The following is a 12,538-nucleotide window of genomic DNA, read 5'->3' as shown; positions in this document are numbered from 1 at the left end:
CTCTTTGTGTGACGTGTTTCCTGACAGCACCGCTGAACGGCCGAGCTCCAGATTTAATGTAATGTCGCTTTGTTGTGGGCGGGGAGCCAGTGGACATAGTTTTGCTCTATCTCACCGATTGCATCCTTTAATCATCGGGGAATTTCCCACTCCATGCAACCTGTTAGGCCCGGTGAATCTTCACTGTTCCCCCTCCCAACATCAAGATATCCTTCCTGTGGTGCCATGCCCAGCACTGAACGCACTTACCCCACATGGGGTCTGATTAAAAAAGGAGGCAGACAAAAAGCAGGAAACTACAGACCAGTTAGTCTAACATCTGTCGGTGGGGAAAATGTTGGAGTCCATTATTAAGGAAGCAGTAGCCGGACATTTCGAAAAGCATAATTCAGTCAAGCAGAGTCAGCACGGTTTTCTGAAAGGGAAGTCATGTTTGAGAAATTTGCTGGAGTACTTTGAGGATGTAACGAACAGGGTGGATAAGGGGGAACCAGTGGATGTGGTGTATTTGGATTTCCAGAAGGCATTCGATAAGGTACCACATAAAAGGTTACTGCGTAAAATAAGAACTCACTGGGTTGGGGGCAATATATTAGCATGGATAGAGGATTAGCTAACTAACAGAAAACACAGAGTTGCGATAAATGGGTCATTTTACGGTTGGCAATCAGTAACTAGTGGGTTGCCGCAGGGATCGGTGCTGGGACCCCAACTATTTACAATCCATATTAATGACTTGGATGAAGGGACAGAGTGTAATGTAGCCAAGTTTGCTGATGATACAAAGATAGGTGGGATAGCAAGTTGTGAGGAGGACGCAAAAAATCTGCAAAGGGTTATAGACAGGCTCAGTGAGTGGGCAAAAATTTGGCAGATGGAGTATAATGTGGGAAAATGTGAGGTTATCCACTTTGGCAGAAATAATAGAAAAGCAGATCATAATTTAAATGGAGAAAAATTGCAAAGTGCTGCAGTACAGAGAGACCTTGTGCATGAAACACAAACAGTGAGAATGTGGGTACAGCAAGTAATCAGGAAGGCAAATGGAATGTTGGCCTTTATTGCAAGGGGGATAGAGTATAAAAGCAGGGAAGTCCTGCTACACCTGTACAGGGTATTGGTGAGGCCACACCTGGAGTACTGCGTACAGTTTTAGTCTCTGAATTTTACGAAGGATATACTTGCATTGGAGGCTGTTGAGAGAAGGTTCACTAGGTTGATTCCTATTCTGAAAGGCCGCCTCCTGTTCCTGTGCAACAGGCTCGAGGGGCTGAATGGCCTCCTCCTGTTCCTGTGTAACAGGCTCGAGGGGCTGAATGGCCTCCTCCTGTTCCTGTGTAACAGGCTCGAGGGGCTGAATGGGCTCCTCCTGCTCCTGTGTAACAGGCTCGAGGGGCTGAATGGGCTCCTCCTGTTCCTGTGTAACAGGCTCGAGAGGTTGAATGGCCTCCTCCTGTTCCTGTGTAACAGGCTCGAGGGGCTGAATGGGCCTCCTCCTGTTCCTGTGTAACAGGCTCGAGGGGCTGAATGGGCCTCCTCCTGTTCCTGTGTAACAGGCTCGAGGGGCTGAATGGGCTCCTCCTGTTCCTGTGTAACAGGCTCGAGGGGCTGAATGGGCTCCTCCTGTTCCTGTGTAACAGGCTCGAGAGGTTGAATGGCCTCCTTCTGTTCCTGTGTAACAGGCTCGAGGTGTTGAATGGCCTCCTCCTGTTCCTGTGTAACAGGCTTGAGGGGCTGAATGGGCCTCCTGTTCCTGTGTAACAGGCTCGAGGTGTTGAATGGCCTCCTCCTGTTCCTGTGTAACAGGCTCGAGGGGCTGAATGGCCTCCTCCTGTTCCTGTGTAACAGGCTCGAGGGGCTGAATGGGCTGTTATTCCTGTGTAACAGGCTCGAGGGGCTGAATGGGCCTCCTCCTGTTCCTGTGTAACAGGCTCGAGGGACTGAATGGGCTGTTATTCCTGTGTAACAGGCTCGAGGGGCTGAATGGGCCTCCTCCTGTTCCTGTGTAACAGGCTCGAGGGGCTGAATGGGCTGCTGTTCCTGTGTAACAGGCTCGAGGGGCTAAATGGGCTCCTCCTGTTCCTGTGTAACAGGCTCGAGGGGCTGAATGGGCCTCCTCCTGTTCCTGTGTAACAGGCTCGAGGGGCTAAATGGGCTCCTCCTGTTCCTGTGTAACAGGCTCGAGGGGCTGAATGGGCCTCCTCCTGTTCCTGTGTAACAGGCTCGAGGGGCTGAATGGGCCTCCTCCTGTTCCTGTGTAACAGGCTCGAGGGGCTGAATGGGCTCCTCCTGTTTTGATTGGGCTAATCATTGGAGTTTAGAAAAATGAGAGGTGATCTTATTGAAACGTATAAGATACTGAGTGGGCTGGACAGGGTGGATGCAGAGAGGATATTTCCCCTCGTGGGGGAATCTAGAACCAGGGAGCATAGTTTCAGAATAAGGGGCCGCCCATTTAGAAGGAGATGAGAGAACTGTGTCATTGAATATATTTAAGGTGGAGATCGACAGATTTTTGAGCGATACGGGAGTAAAGGGTTATGGGGAGCGGGCGGGGAAGTGGAGCTGAGTCCATGATCAGATCAGCCATGATCTTATTGAATGGCAGAGCAGGCTCGAGGGGCCGAATGGCCGACTCCTGCTCCTATTTCTGATGTTCTTCTGACCTGACACTTGCCCACATTAGACTGCAGCTGCCACAGTTTTGCCCAATGATCTAATCAATGTCCATTTGCAACTTTCTGCTCCCACCTCTGCTATTTACTGTGTCACCAACCTTGGAGATAAGGCTCCCGATATTAGTGAATGAATTTGATCTATGAATAGTTCAGGCCCCTGGGGCACACCACTGGAATTACAGCATGGAAGGAGACTTGGCCCGTCGAACCTGTCCTGACACTCTGCTCGCCCCACTCCCCCGCCCTCTCCCTGCAGCCTAGCACTTTTTTTCCTTCACATACTTCATATCCAATTCCCTTTTGAAAGATAAAATTGAGTCTGCCTCCACCAGTGCATTCCAGATCTTACCCACTCGCTGCGTAAAACCGTTTTTCCTCACGTCGCCTTCGGTCTTCTTCCAATCACCTTATATCCGTCTCCTCTGGTTCTCGACCCCTCCACCAGTGGGAACAGTATCTCTCTATCTACTCTGTCCGGATCCCTCATGATTTTGAACACTTCTCTGCTCCAAGGAGAACAACCCCAGCTTCTCCAGTCAATCCACGGAACTGAAGTCCCTCATCTCGTGAATCATTCTTGTCAATCTTTCCTGCACCCACTCTCAGGCCTTCACATCCTAATGTGTGGTGCCCAGAATTGGACACAATGCTCCAGTTGAGACCGAACCAGTGTTTTATACAGATTCATTGTGATGATAGAATGGTTACAGCACACTCACTCGTCACGTCCTGCCAATTTGAGCACATGCTCAGTATACCCACTCTCTGTCTCCTGACTGCGAACCAATTCACGATCCAACCCTCCAATTCCATCCACTTTTTGCCTTTGATTTCTCTGCCCTCCACTTTTCCTTTTCTCCTTTCTACCTTTTGCTTCTGCCCCCATTTTATTTCCCTCTGTCTCCCTGCATAGATTCCCATCCCCCTGCCCTATTAGTTTAAATCCTCCGCAACAGATCTAGCAAACACTCCTCCTCGGACATTGGTTCCGGTCCTGCCCAGGTGCAGACCGTCCGGTTTGTACTGGTCCCACCTCCCCCAGAACCGGTTCCAATGTCCCAGGAATTTGAATCCCTCCCTCTTACACCACTCCTCAAGCCACATATTTAGCTGAGCTATCCTGCGATTCCTACTCTGACTAACAATCCTGAGATGGATAGGACGGACCTGTTTCCCCTGGCAGAGGGGTCAACAACCAGGGGGCACCGATTGAAACTAATTGGTAGAGGTTTAGAGGGGATTTGAGGGAAAATGTCTTCACCCAGAGGGTGGTGGGGGTCTGGAACTCACTACCTGAAAGGGTGGTAGAGACAGAAACCCTCACCACATTTAAAAAGTACCTGGATGTGTACCTGAAGTGCCGTAACCTTCAGGGCTACGGACCGAGAGCGGGAAAGTGGGATTAGGCTGAATAGCCTCTTGGTCGGCCGGCACGGACACAATGGGCCGAAATGGTCTCCTTCCGTGCTGTGAATGTCTGTGATTGTATGATCAGCTCATATTGTCCAAATGATCAGTCACTCTGTCCCGAATCACCGATTTTAGTAGCTTCCCCACAACACATTAGAATAGGTCGATAATTTTCTAATTTATCTCTTCTACCATTCTTAAATAATTGAGTGACATTAGCAAATTTGCAATCCCAAGGGAACGATTACTGAATCAAGAGAATTTTGGAAAATGATGACCAGAACATCTACAAAATATCCTGAGCTTTTAATCCCCTGGGCTGGAAACCATCAGGTGCTGGAGATGGGCCTCTCCTTCCTCTCATTATTTCCTCCATTACCATTTTTATAATTTGTCCTAAATGCAGTAAGTTCCTCCCTTTTGGTTTTTATTTTTCTCGTACCTCTGGTACATTATCCTCATCCTGCACTGCAAAGACTGAGACGTAGTAAGGCATCAGCAAGTCAGCCATTTCCCCTCAAATCCCCTCTAAACTTTAAATCTATGTCCCTTGGTTATGGACCCTTCTGCCAAGGGAAACAGGTCCTTTCTATCCGGGTCCCTCATAATTTTATACACCTCAATCAGCTCTCCCCTCAGCCTCCTCTGTTCCAAAGAAAACAGACCCAGCCTATCCAATCTTTCCTCATCACTAAAATTCTCCAGTCCAGGCAACATTCTTGTGAATCTCCTCTGCACCCTCTCCAGTACAATCACATCTTTCCTGTAATGTGGTGACCAGAACTGCACACAGTATTCCAACTGTGGTCTAACTAGTGTTTTATACAATTCAAGCATAACCTCCCTGCTCTTGTATTCCATGCCTTGGCTAATAAAGGCAAGTATTCCGTATGCCTTCTTAACTACCTTATCTACCTGGCCTGCCACTTTCAGGGATCTGTGGATCTGCACTCCAAGGTCCCTCTGTTCCTCTACAATTTTCAGTGTCCTACCATTTAATGTGTAATCCCTTGCCTTGTTAGCCCTCCCCAAATGCATTACCTCACACTTATCCGAATTGAATTCCATTTGCCACTTTACTGCCCCCCTGACCAGTACATTGATATCTTCCTACAGTCCACAGCTTTCTTCTTAATTCTCAACCACACAGCCTATTTTAGTGTCACCTGCAAACTTCCTAATCATACCCACTACATGTGAGCAGACACGATGGGCCGAAATGGTCTCCTTCCGTCTTTAAATTTCTGTGATTTCCTATGGGACAGGAACCAGTGAGTGTAGAACTGAACCCAGCCAGAGTCAGTACCTTCAGGGGAGGGGAACCAGTGAGTGTAGAACTGAACCCAGCCAGAGTCAGTACCTTCAGGGGAGGGGAACCAGTGAGTGCAGAACTGAACCCAGCCAGAGTCAGTACCTTCAGGGGAGGGGAACCAGAGAGTGTAGAACTGAACCCAGCCAGAGTCAGTACCTTCAGGGGAGGGGAACGAGAGAGTGTAGAACTGAACCCAGCCAGAGTCAGTACCTTCAGGGGAGGGGAACCAGTGAGTGTAGAACTGAACCCAGCCAGAGTCAGCACCTTCAGGGGAGGGGAACCAATGAGTGTAGAACTGAACCCAGCCAAAGTCAGTACCTTCAGGGGAGGGGAACCCAGCCAGAGTCAGTACCTCCAGGGGAGGGGAACCAGTGAGTGTAGAACTGAACCCAGCCAGAGTCAGCACCTTCAGGGGAGGGGAACCAGTGAGTGCAGAACTGAACCCAGCCAGAGTCAGTACCTTCAGGGGAGGGGAACCCAGCCAGAGTCAGTACCTCCAGGGGAGGGGAACCAGTGAGTGCAGGACTGAACCCAGCCAGAGTCAGCACCTTCAGGGGAGGGGAACCAGTGAGTGTGGAACTGAACCCAGCCAGAGTCAGTACCTTCAGGGGAGGGGAACCAGTGAGTGTAGAACTGAACCCAGCCAGAGTCAGTACCTTCAGGGGAGGGGAACCAGTGAGTGTAGAACTGAACCCAGCCAGAGTCAGTACCTTCAGGGGAGGAGAACCAGTGAGTGTAGAACTGAACCCAGCCAGAGTCAGTACCTTCAGGGGAGGGGAACCAGTGAGTGTAGAACTGAACCCAGCCAGAGTCAGTACCTTCAGGGGAGGGGAACCAGTGAGTGTAGAACTGAACCCAGCCAGAGTCAGTACCTCCAGGGGAGGGGAACCAGTGAGTGTAGAACTGAACCCAGCCAGAGTCAGTACCTTCAGGGGAGGAGAACCAGTGAGTATAGAACTGAACCCAGCCAGAGTCAGTACCTTCAGGGGAGGGGAACCAGTGAGTGTAGAACTGAACCCAGCCAGAGTCAGTACCTTCAGGGGAGGGGAACCAGTGAGTGTAGAACTGAACCCAGCCAGAGTCAGTACCTTCAGGGGAGGGGAACCAGTGAGTGTAGAACTGAACCCAGCCAGAGTCAGTACCTTCAGGGGAGGAGAACCAGTGAGTATAGAACTGAACTCAGCCAGAGTCAGTACCTCCAGGGGAGGGGAACCAGTGAGTGCAGAACTGAACCCAGCCAGAGTCAGTACCTCCAGGGGAGGGGAACCAGTGAGTGTAGGACTGAACCCAGCCAGAGTCAGCACCTTCAGGGGAGGGGAACCAGTGAGTGCAGAACTGAACCCAGCCAGAGTCAGTACCTCCAGGGGAGGGGAACCAGTGAGTGTAGGACTGAACCCAGCCAGAGTCAGTACCTTCAGGGGAGGGGAACCAGTGAGTGTAGAACTGAACCCAGCCAGAGTCAGTACCTTCAGGGGAGGGGAACCAGTGAGTGTAGAACTGAACCCAGCCAGAGTCAGCACCTTCAGGGGAGGGGAACCAGTGAGTGTGGAACTGAACCCAGCCAGAGTCAGTACCTTCAGGGGAGGGGAACCAGTGAGTGTAGAACTGAACCCAGCCAGAGTCAGTACCTTCAGGGGAGGGGAACCAGTGAGTGTAGAACTGAACCCAGCCAGAGTCAGCACCTTCAGGGGAGGGGAACCAGTGAGTGTAGAACTGAACCCAGCCAGAGTCAGTACTTTCAGGGGAGGGTAACCAGTGAGTGTAGAACTGAACCCAGCCAGAGTCAGTACTTTCAGGGGAGGGGAACCCAGCCAGAGTCAGTACCTCCAGGGGAGGGGAACCAGTGAGTGCAGAACTGAACCCAACCAGAGTCAGTACCTTCAGGGGAGGGGAACCAGTGAGTGTAGAACTGAACCCAGCCAGAGTCAGTACCTTCAGGGGAGGGGAACCAGTGAGTGTAGAACTGAACCCAGCCAGAGTCAGTACCTCCAGGGGAGGGGAACCAGTGAGTGTAGAACTGAACCCAGCCAGAGTCAGTACCTTCAGGGGAGGGGAACCAGTGAGTGTAGAACTGAACCCAGCCAGAGTCAGTACCTCCAGGGGAGGGGAACCAGTGAGTGTAGAACTGAACCCAGCCAGAGTCAGTACCTTCAGGGGAGGAGAACCAGTGAGTATAGAACTGAACCCAGCCAGAGTCAGTACCTTCAGGGGAGGAGAACCAGTGAGTATAGAACTGAACTCAGCCAGAGTCAGTACCTCCAGGGGAGGGGAACCAGTGAGTGTAGAACTGAACCCAGCCAGAGTCAGCACCTTCAGGGGAGGGGAACCAGTGAGTGCAGAACTGAACCCAGCCAGAGTCAGTACCTTCAGGGGAGGGGAACCCAGCCAGAGTCAGTACCTCCAGGGGAGGGGAACCAGTGAGTGTAGGACTGAACCCAGCCAGAGTCAGTACCTTCAGGGGAGGGGAACCAGTGAGTGTGGAACTGAACCCAGCCAGAGTCAGTACCTTCAGGGGAGGGGAACCAGTGAGTGTAGAACTGAACCCAGCCAGAGTCAGCACCTTCAGGGGAGGGGAACCAGTGAGTGTAGAACTGAACCCAGCCAGAGTCAGTACCTTCAGGGGAGGGGAACCAGTGAGTGTAGAACTGAACCCAGCCAGAGTCAGCACCTTCAGGGGAGGGGAACCAGAGAGTGTAGAACTGAACCCAGCCAGAGTCAGCACCTTCAGGGGAGGGGAACCAGTGAGTGTAGAACTGAACCCAGCCAGAGTCAGTACTTTCAGGGGAGGGGGACCAGTGAATGGAGGGTGGGGGAGGGGCAACGACCAAGTAATGAATCCGAATTTCAACAGCGAGTTCGGGAGTGTGTCAAACGGTGAGCTTTGGGGGACGAGAGAGGAGAGAATATTCTGAATTCCAATCCTGCACTTACAATGATGGCTTTTGTAAACTCCTTTTACAGGGCATTAGAAGAGGAGGATTTGCCGAGGGGAAACTCGAACCGAACATCGCGTCAGGATGTGCCAGACTCCCCCGATTCCTCAGGACCTGACTATCCGCGGCCTTTGAGTATCGACGGGGAAGGGTTTGTCTGCTCCGTGTGTGGGAAGAGATTTAAAACTTTAGTGTGGATGGAGAAACACCGAGACACACACACTCGGGGGAGAGTGTTCCAGTGCTCCGACTGTGGAAAGAGCTTTAACCAGTTGCACAGCCTGAGAAACCACTGCAACATTCACAGCCATGAAAAGCCGTACACGTGCTCCATCTGTGACCGCACCTTCAGCGGCTCAGACAGCCTCATGATGCACAAGTGCAACGACACGGGCGAGCAGCCCTACAAGTGTGGCGTCTGCGGCAAGGGCTTCAGCTACCCGTCCAAGCTGGAGACGCACTGGCGCAGTCACACCGGGGAGAGGCCCTTCAGCTGCTCTGTGTGCGGCAAACGCTTCACTCAGACCTCCAACCTGCTGACCCACCAGCGCATCCACTCCGGGGAGCGGCCCTTCACCTGCTCCGTGTGCGGCAAGGGCTTCACCGGCTCCTCCAACCTGCAGATACACCAGCGCACGCACACCGGGGAGCGGCCCTTCAACTGCTCGCTGTGCGGCAAGGAGTTCACGCAGGCCTCCAGCCTGCTGACCCACCAGCGCATCCACACCGGGGAGCGGCCCTTCACCTGCTCCATGTGCGGCAAGGGCTTCACCCGCTCCTCCCACCTGCTCACCCACCAGCGCATCCACACCGGGGAGCGGCCCTTCACCTGCTCCGTGTGCGGCAAGGGCTTCACCCGCTCCTCCCACCTGGTGACCCACAAGCGCGTGCACACCGACGTCCGGCCCTTCAAGTGCCCCGAGTGCGGCAAGACCTTCAAGGGCTCGGAGGAGCTGCTGAAACACCAGCGCATCCACACCGACGAGCGACCGTGTGGCTGCACCCTGTGTGGGAAGCGATTCCGCCAGTTGTCCCACCTGCTGACCCACCAGCGCGTACACACCGGGGAGCGGCCCTTCAACTGCACAACCTGCGGCAAGGAGTTCACTCAGTCCTCCCACCTCCTCCGGCACCAACGCCTCCACGCCGGCGAAAGGCCCTTCATCTGCTCCATGTGCGGGAAGGACTTCACACAGTGGGCCGAGCTGCTGACCCACCAGTGCGTGGCGACCAATCAGGCGCCGGCGGCTAACGCGGAGCCGTTGGTCTACCTTCAGTTCCAGGTGTAACGCTGCCGATGACCAGCACCAAGTCGAGGATTATCCCAAGAAGCACCCGGAGGGGGCCGAAAGGCGCCATCGAAACACACGTTGTCTTCCGCAGACCCAACAAGTTGTATTTCTGCAGTGCCTCGGCTGGTTGATGAACGGTTCCAAGGTTCTTCACAGTAAACGAGCGCTGAACTGGTCAGGGAGCGGCGAGGAGGGCTAGCCAAAAACCTGCTCACCAGGTGGGCCTTGCGGAGGTTTTTGTTTAGCCGAGGAGGGAATGCCCGGAGCGTGGGGTCAGGGCAGCTGAAGGCTCGGCCACCACCAGAGGCCAGAATTGGGGAATGGGGTGTCTGGAGGGAAGTCAGAGAGCAGGAGTGATGGAGGGACTGGCTGTGGGGTGTTGGTGGACAGGGGTGTGGGGATTTCAGTGTTTGGGTTGGGAGGCTCCGTAAAAGAATTTCGAGGGAATCTCTTTCCCCAAGTGAGCGTGGGTGGGGGCCGTGGGAGAATGTGGAGCTTACTGCCACATCTCGTTTGATGCATTTCAGGGAAGCCTTGCTGTGTCCTCGAGGGAGAGGGGGTTCAGGGAGGGTAATTAGAGTGGGGGGAGTCTCGGGTGAAGTCTAAACACCCAGTGGCCTGTTTCTGCTGTGTAGACTCTATGTAATAATCTCCCTCCGCTCCCCCCGAGGAAGAGCGTCAGGGCCGTTCACTCGCTCCTCTGTGAAGCACCTTGGTATGGTTTTTGTTTGTCGCAGGCAAGACAGAAATACAAGTTGCTGCAAGGTCGCGGCCTCGAGATGTCGCGTCCTGAAAGAAACCGCGGCAGATCCCTGTCACGTGCTGCACCGCAACTTCACAAAGGCTTTGGATGAAGTTGCACATGGAAGTCTTCACGCGAAACTGAAGCTGTGGGATTGGGCCAAGGATGGATCAGAAGCTGACTGGGTTATCGAGAACGACGTACTCATTGGAGGGGTGGGTGGGGGCTTATTTCTGGTTGCTTGTCCCAGTTGGTTGCTCCGAATTGGGACCACGACCATTTCTAATTTACATCGAGGACCTGGATGCAAACGAGGTTTATACAAAAAAAAATTAAAAAATTGCAGATGATACCAAATGGGGAGGGTCAGCAAAAGCCAAGGAGGCAGCTGAGAGCAGAACGGATGTGTAAGTGGACGGGAGAAGAGCCGTTGGAATTCACTGGCGACCGAGTGACACAGTGATGGAGACGGACACCTCCGGGTTGAGCCAGCTGTACGTGGGAAGGAGGAATGCAGATCACGGTGATGGAGACGGACACCGCAGGGGTTGAGCCAGCTGTACGTGGGAAGGAGGAATGCAGATCACGGTGATGGAGACGGACACCGCAGGTCCTGACCTATGCACACACAGCCACTGGGACGTCGATCTCCAGAGCCCCAGCAAGTTGGGTGCTGCGGCTGGCTCGAGCACCGTGTCCAGCTCCACCCCCGGTGCCACTGTGCTCTTGCCCCAGCACCTGAGGGCTTGGGCAACGAGGCAGGGCCGGAGGTCTTGGACCCGAGAGGGAGGTGACTCCGACGTGACCTTACTTTACAAGCTGCTGAAAGGCCACACAACAGTTAAATGGATGGTATTGCTTCAAATGGAGGGCAGGACCAAGGCTCACAGGGTCAGGCCAGCAAATGGACATTTTAGTGCTGGCATTGAGAGGTTGTTGCTTGCCAGGGTGCTCGGCACACGGAACAGACTCCCAGCTGAAGCAGAAGGGATGGAAATCCTGCAATTGGTTGCTGGACTCAGGGGGCCTCCCTTCACCTCACCAGCTATCTTGTGACTGCAGGGTTGTGCTGTTAAATCACACCCAGGACTGGACCCTGTCCATTCTGACAGCTGGGCTCTGACATGAACAACCCCTGGAACTGAGCTGGAGAGAGGTCAAATCAAGCAGCTTTGTTTTAAACACTCGGTGTGTCCACTCCTTGGTATCTCTCAAAGCAGCCGAGTTCACGGGGAGGAAGAGGGGCTGTAGGGCAGTGTATAATACAATAGGTTAACAGCTTGGCGTAGGTTAAGGGTATTATGGGATAGTTAGCGACCACCGTAACGGAGGCAGTGTAGAAAGTAGCAGGCATACGTGGGCCACCGTTCAGCAGAAGGCTTGGCAGATCCTGTGTGAAAGGGGAAATAGCTGAGCCAGTGCAGACGTCGGCACTAATATCCACACGTTGGGAATGTATTTGTGATGCAGGATAACACATGGTTTAGATTAGGCGAAAGTGCGATCAGGAGCTGTCAGTTTCCGAGGATCAGTGTAAAGAATAATGGCCTGTCTGCTGAAGGCATGGCTGGTTTATGTTACTAATATTCTGGTTGAAGTGTGAATGTTTGCCGTTGTGCAGCTTTCTTATTGTCTACTGATGAGAGACGGAGTGCCTTTGCGTTCCAGCGATGACGCCGAGCGCTGTGCCTCGTTGGCACCTGGACATATCACCAGGATCACACGATACACATCTCACAATTGATCTGTTCAGATCCAAGTCGCCAGGCAAGAGCTTCGAAACTCTCCGTGTGTAAATAGGAACTGTTTTCAGTAGTTTTGTATTCTGTGCTGAGAGCTGGTTCCATATGGAAGTTCACGTACTCCGATGGCTATCCTACCTGTGAGTATAGACGTATAGATTGCTTGTAATTTGTGTCTATTCAATAAACCAACACGTTGATTAATTTCTGGCGTCAGAATCAGTATCATTTGGATCAATCTCGACAGACCTAACAGGGCAGAGGGTCTGGTGGGGAGGAGATGACGGGCCATGTGTAGAGGGGGAGGAGATGACCCACAAGCTGTTTACAGGGACGACCAAACATAGAAACATGAAAATAGGTGCAGGAGTTGGCCATTCGGCCCTTCGAGCCTGCACCACCATTCAATAAGATCATGGCTGATCATTC

The 12,538-nt window shown here is 52.8% G+C and overlaps 1 protein-coding gene across 1 annotated transcript in view; it reads left to right on the top strand.

Annotated features, from left to right (window-relative positions):
- LOC139256305 (zinc finger protein ZFP2-like) overlaps positions 1-12,313 on the top strand; it is a 55,059-nt gene extending 42,746 nt beyond the window's left edge. Inside the window, exon 3 of the mRNA XM_070874184.1 lies at positions 8,362-12,313. Within this exon, the coding sequence (XP_070730285.1) occupies positions 8,362-9,622 (1,261 nt within the window). The 3' untranslated portion in view covers positions 9,623-12,313. The remainder of the gene's footprint in view (positions 1-8,361) is intronic.
- The last annotated feature ends 225 nt before the right edge of the window (positions 12,314-12,538 follow it).

Source organism: Pristiophorus japonicus, unplaced genomic scaffold, assembly GCF_044704955.1.
Source record: "Pristiophorus japonicus isolate sPriJap1 unplaced genomic scaffold, sPriJap1.hap1 HAP1_SCAFFOLD_706, whole genome shotgun sequence".
Classification (NCBI taxonomy): Eukaryota; Metazoa; Chordata; class Chondrichthyes; family Pristiophoridae; genus Pristiophorus; species Pristiophorus japonicus.
Note: the sequence above shows the minus strand (reverse complement) of the source record. Positions and strands in the feature narration are given on the sequence as shown.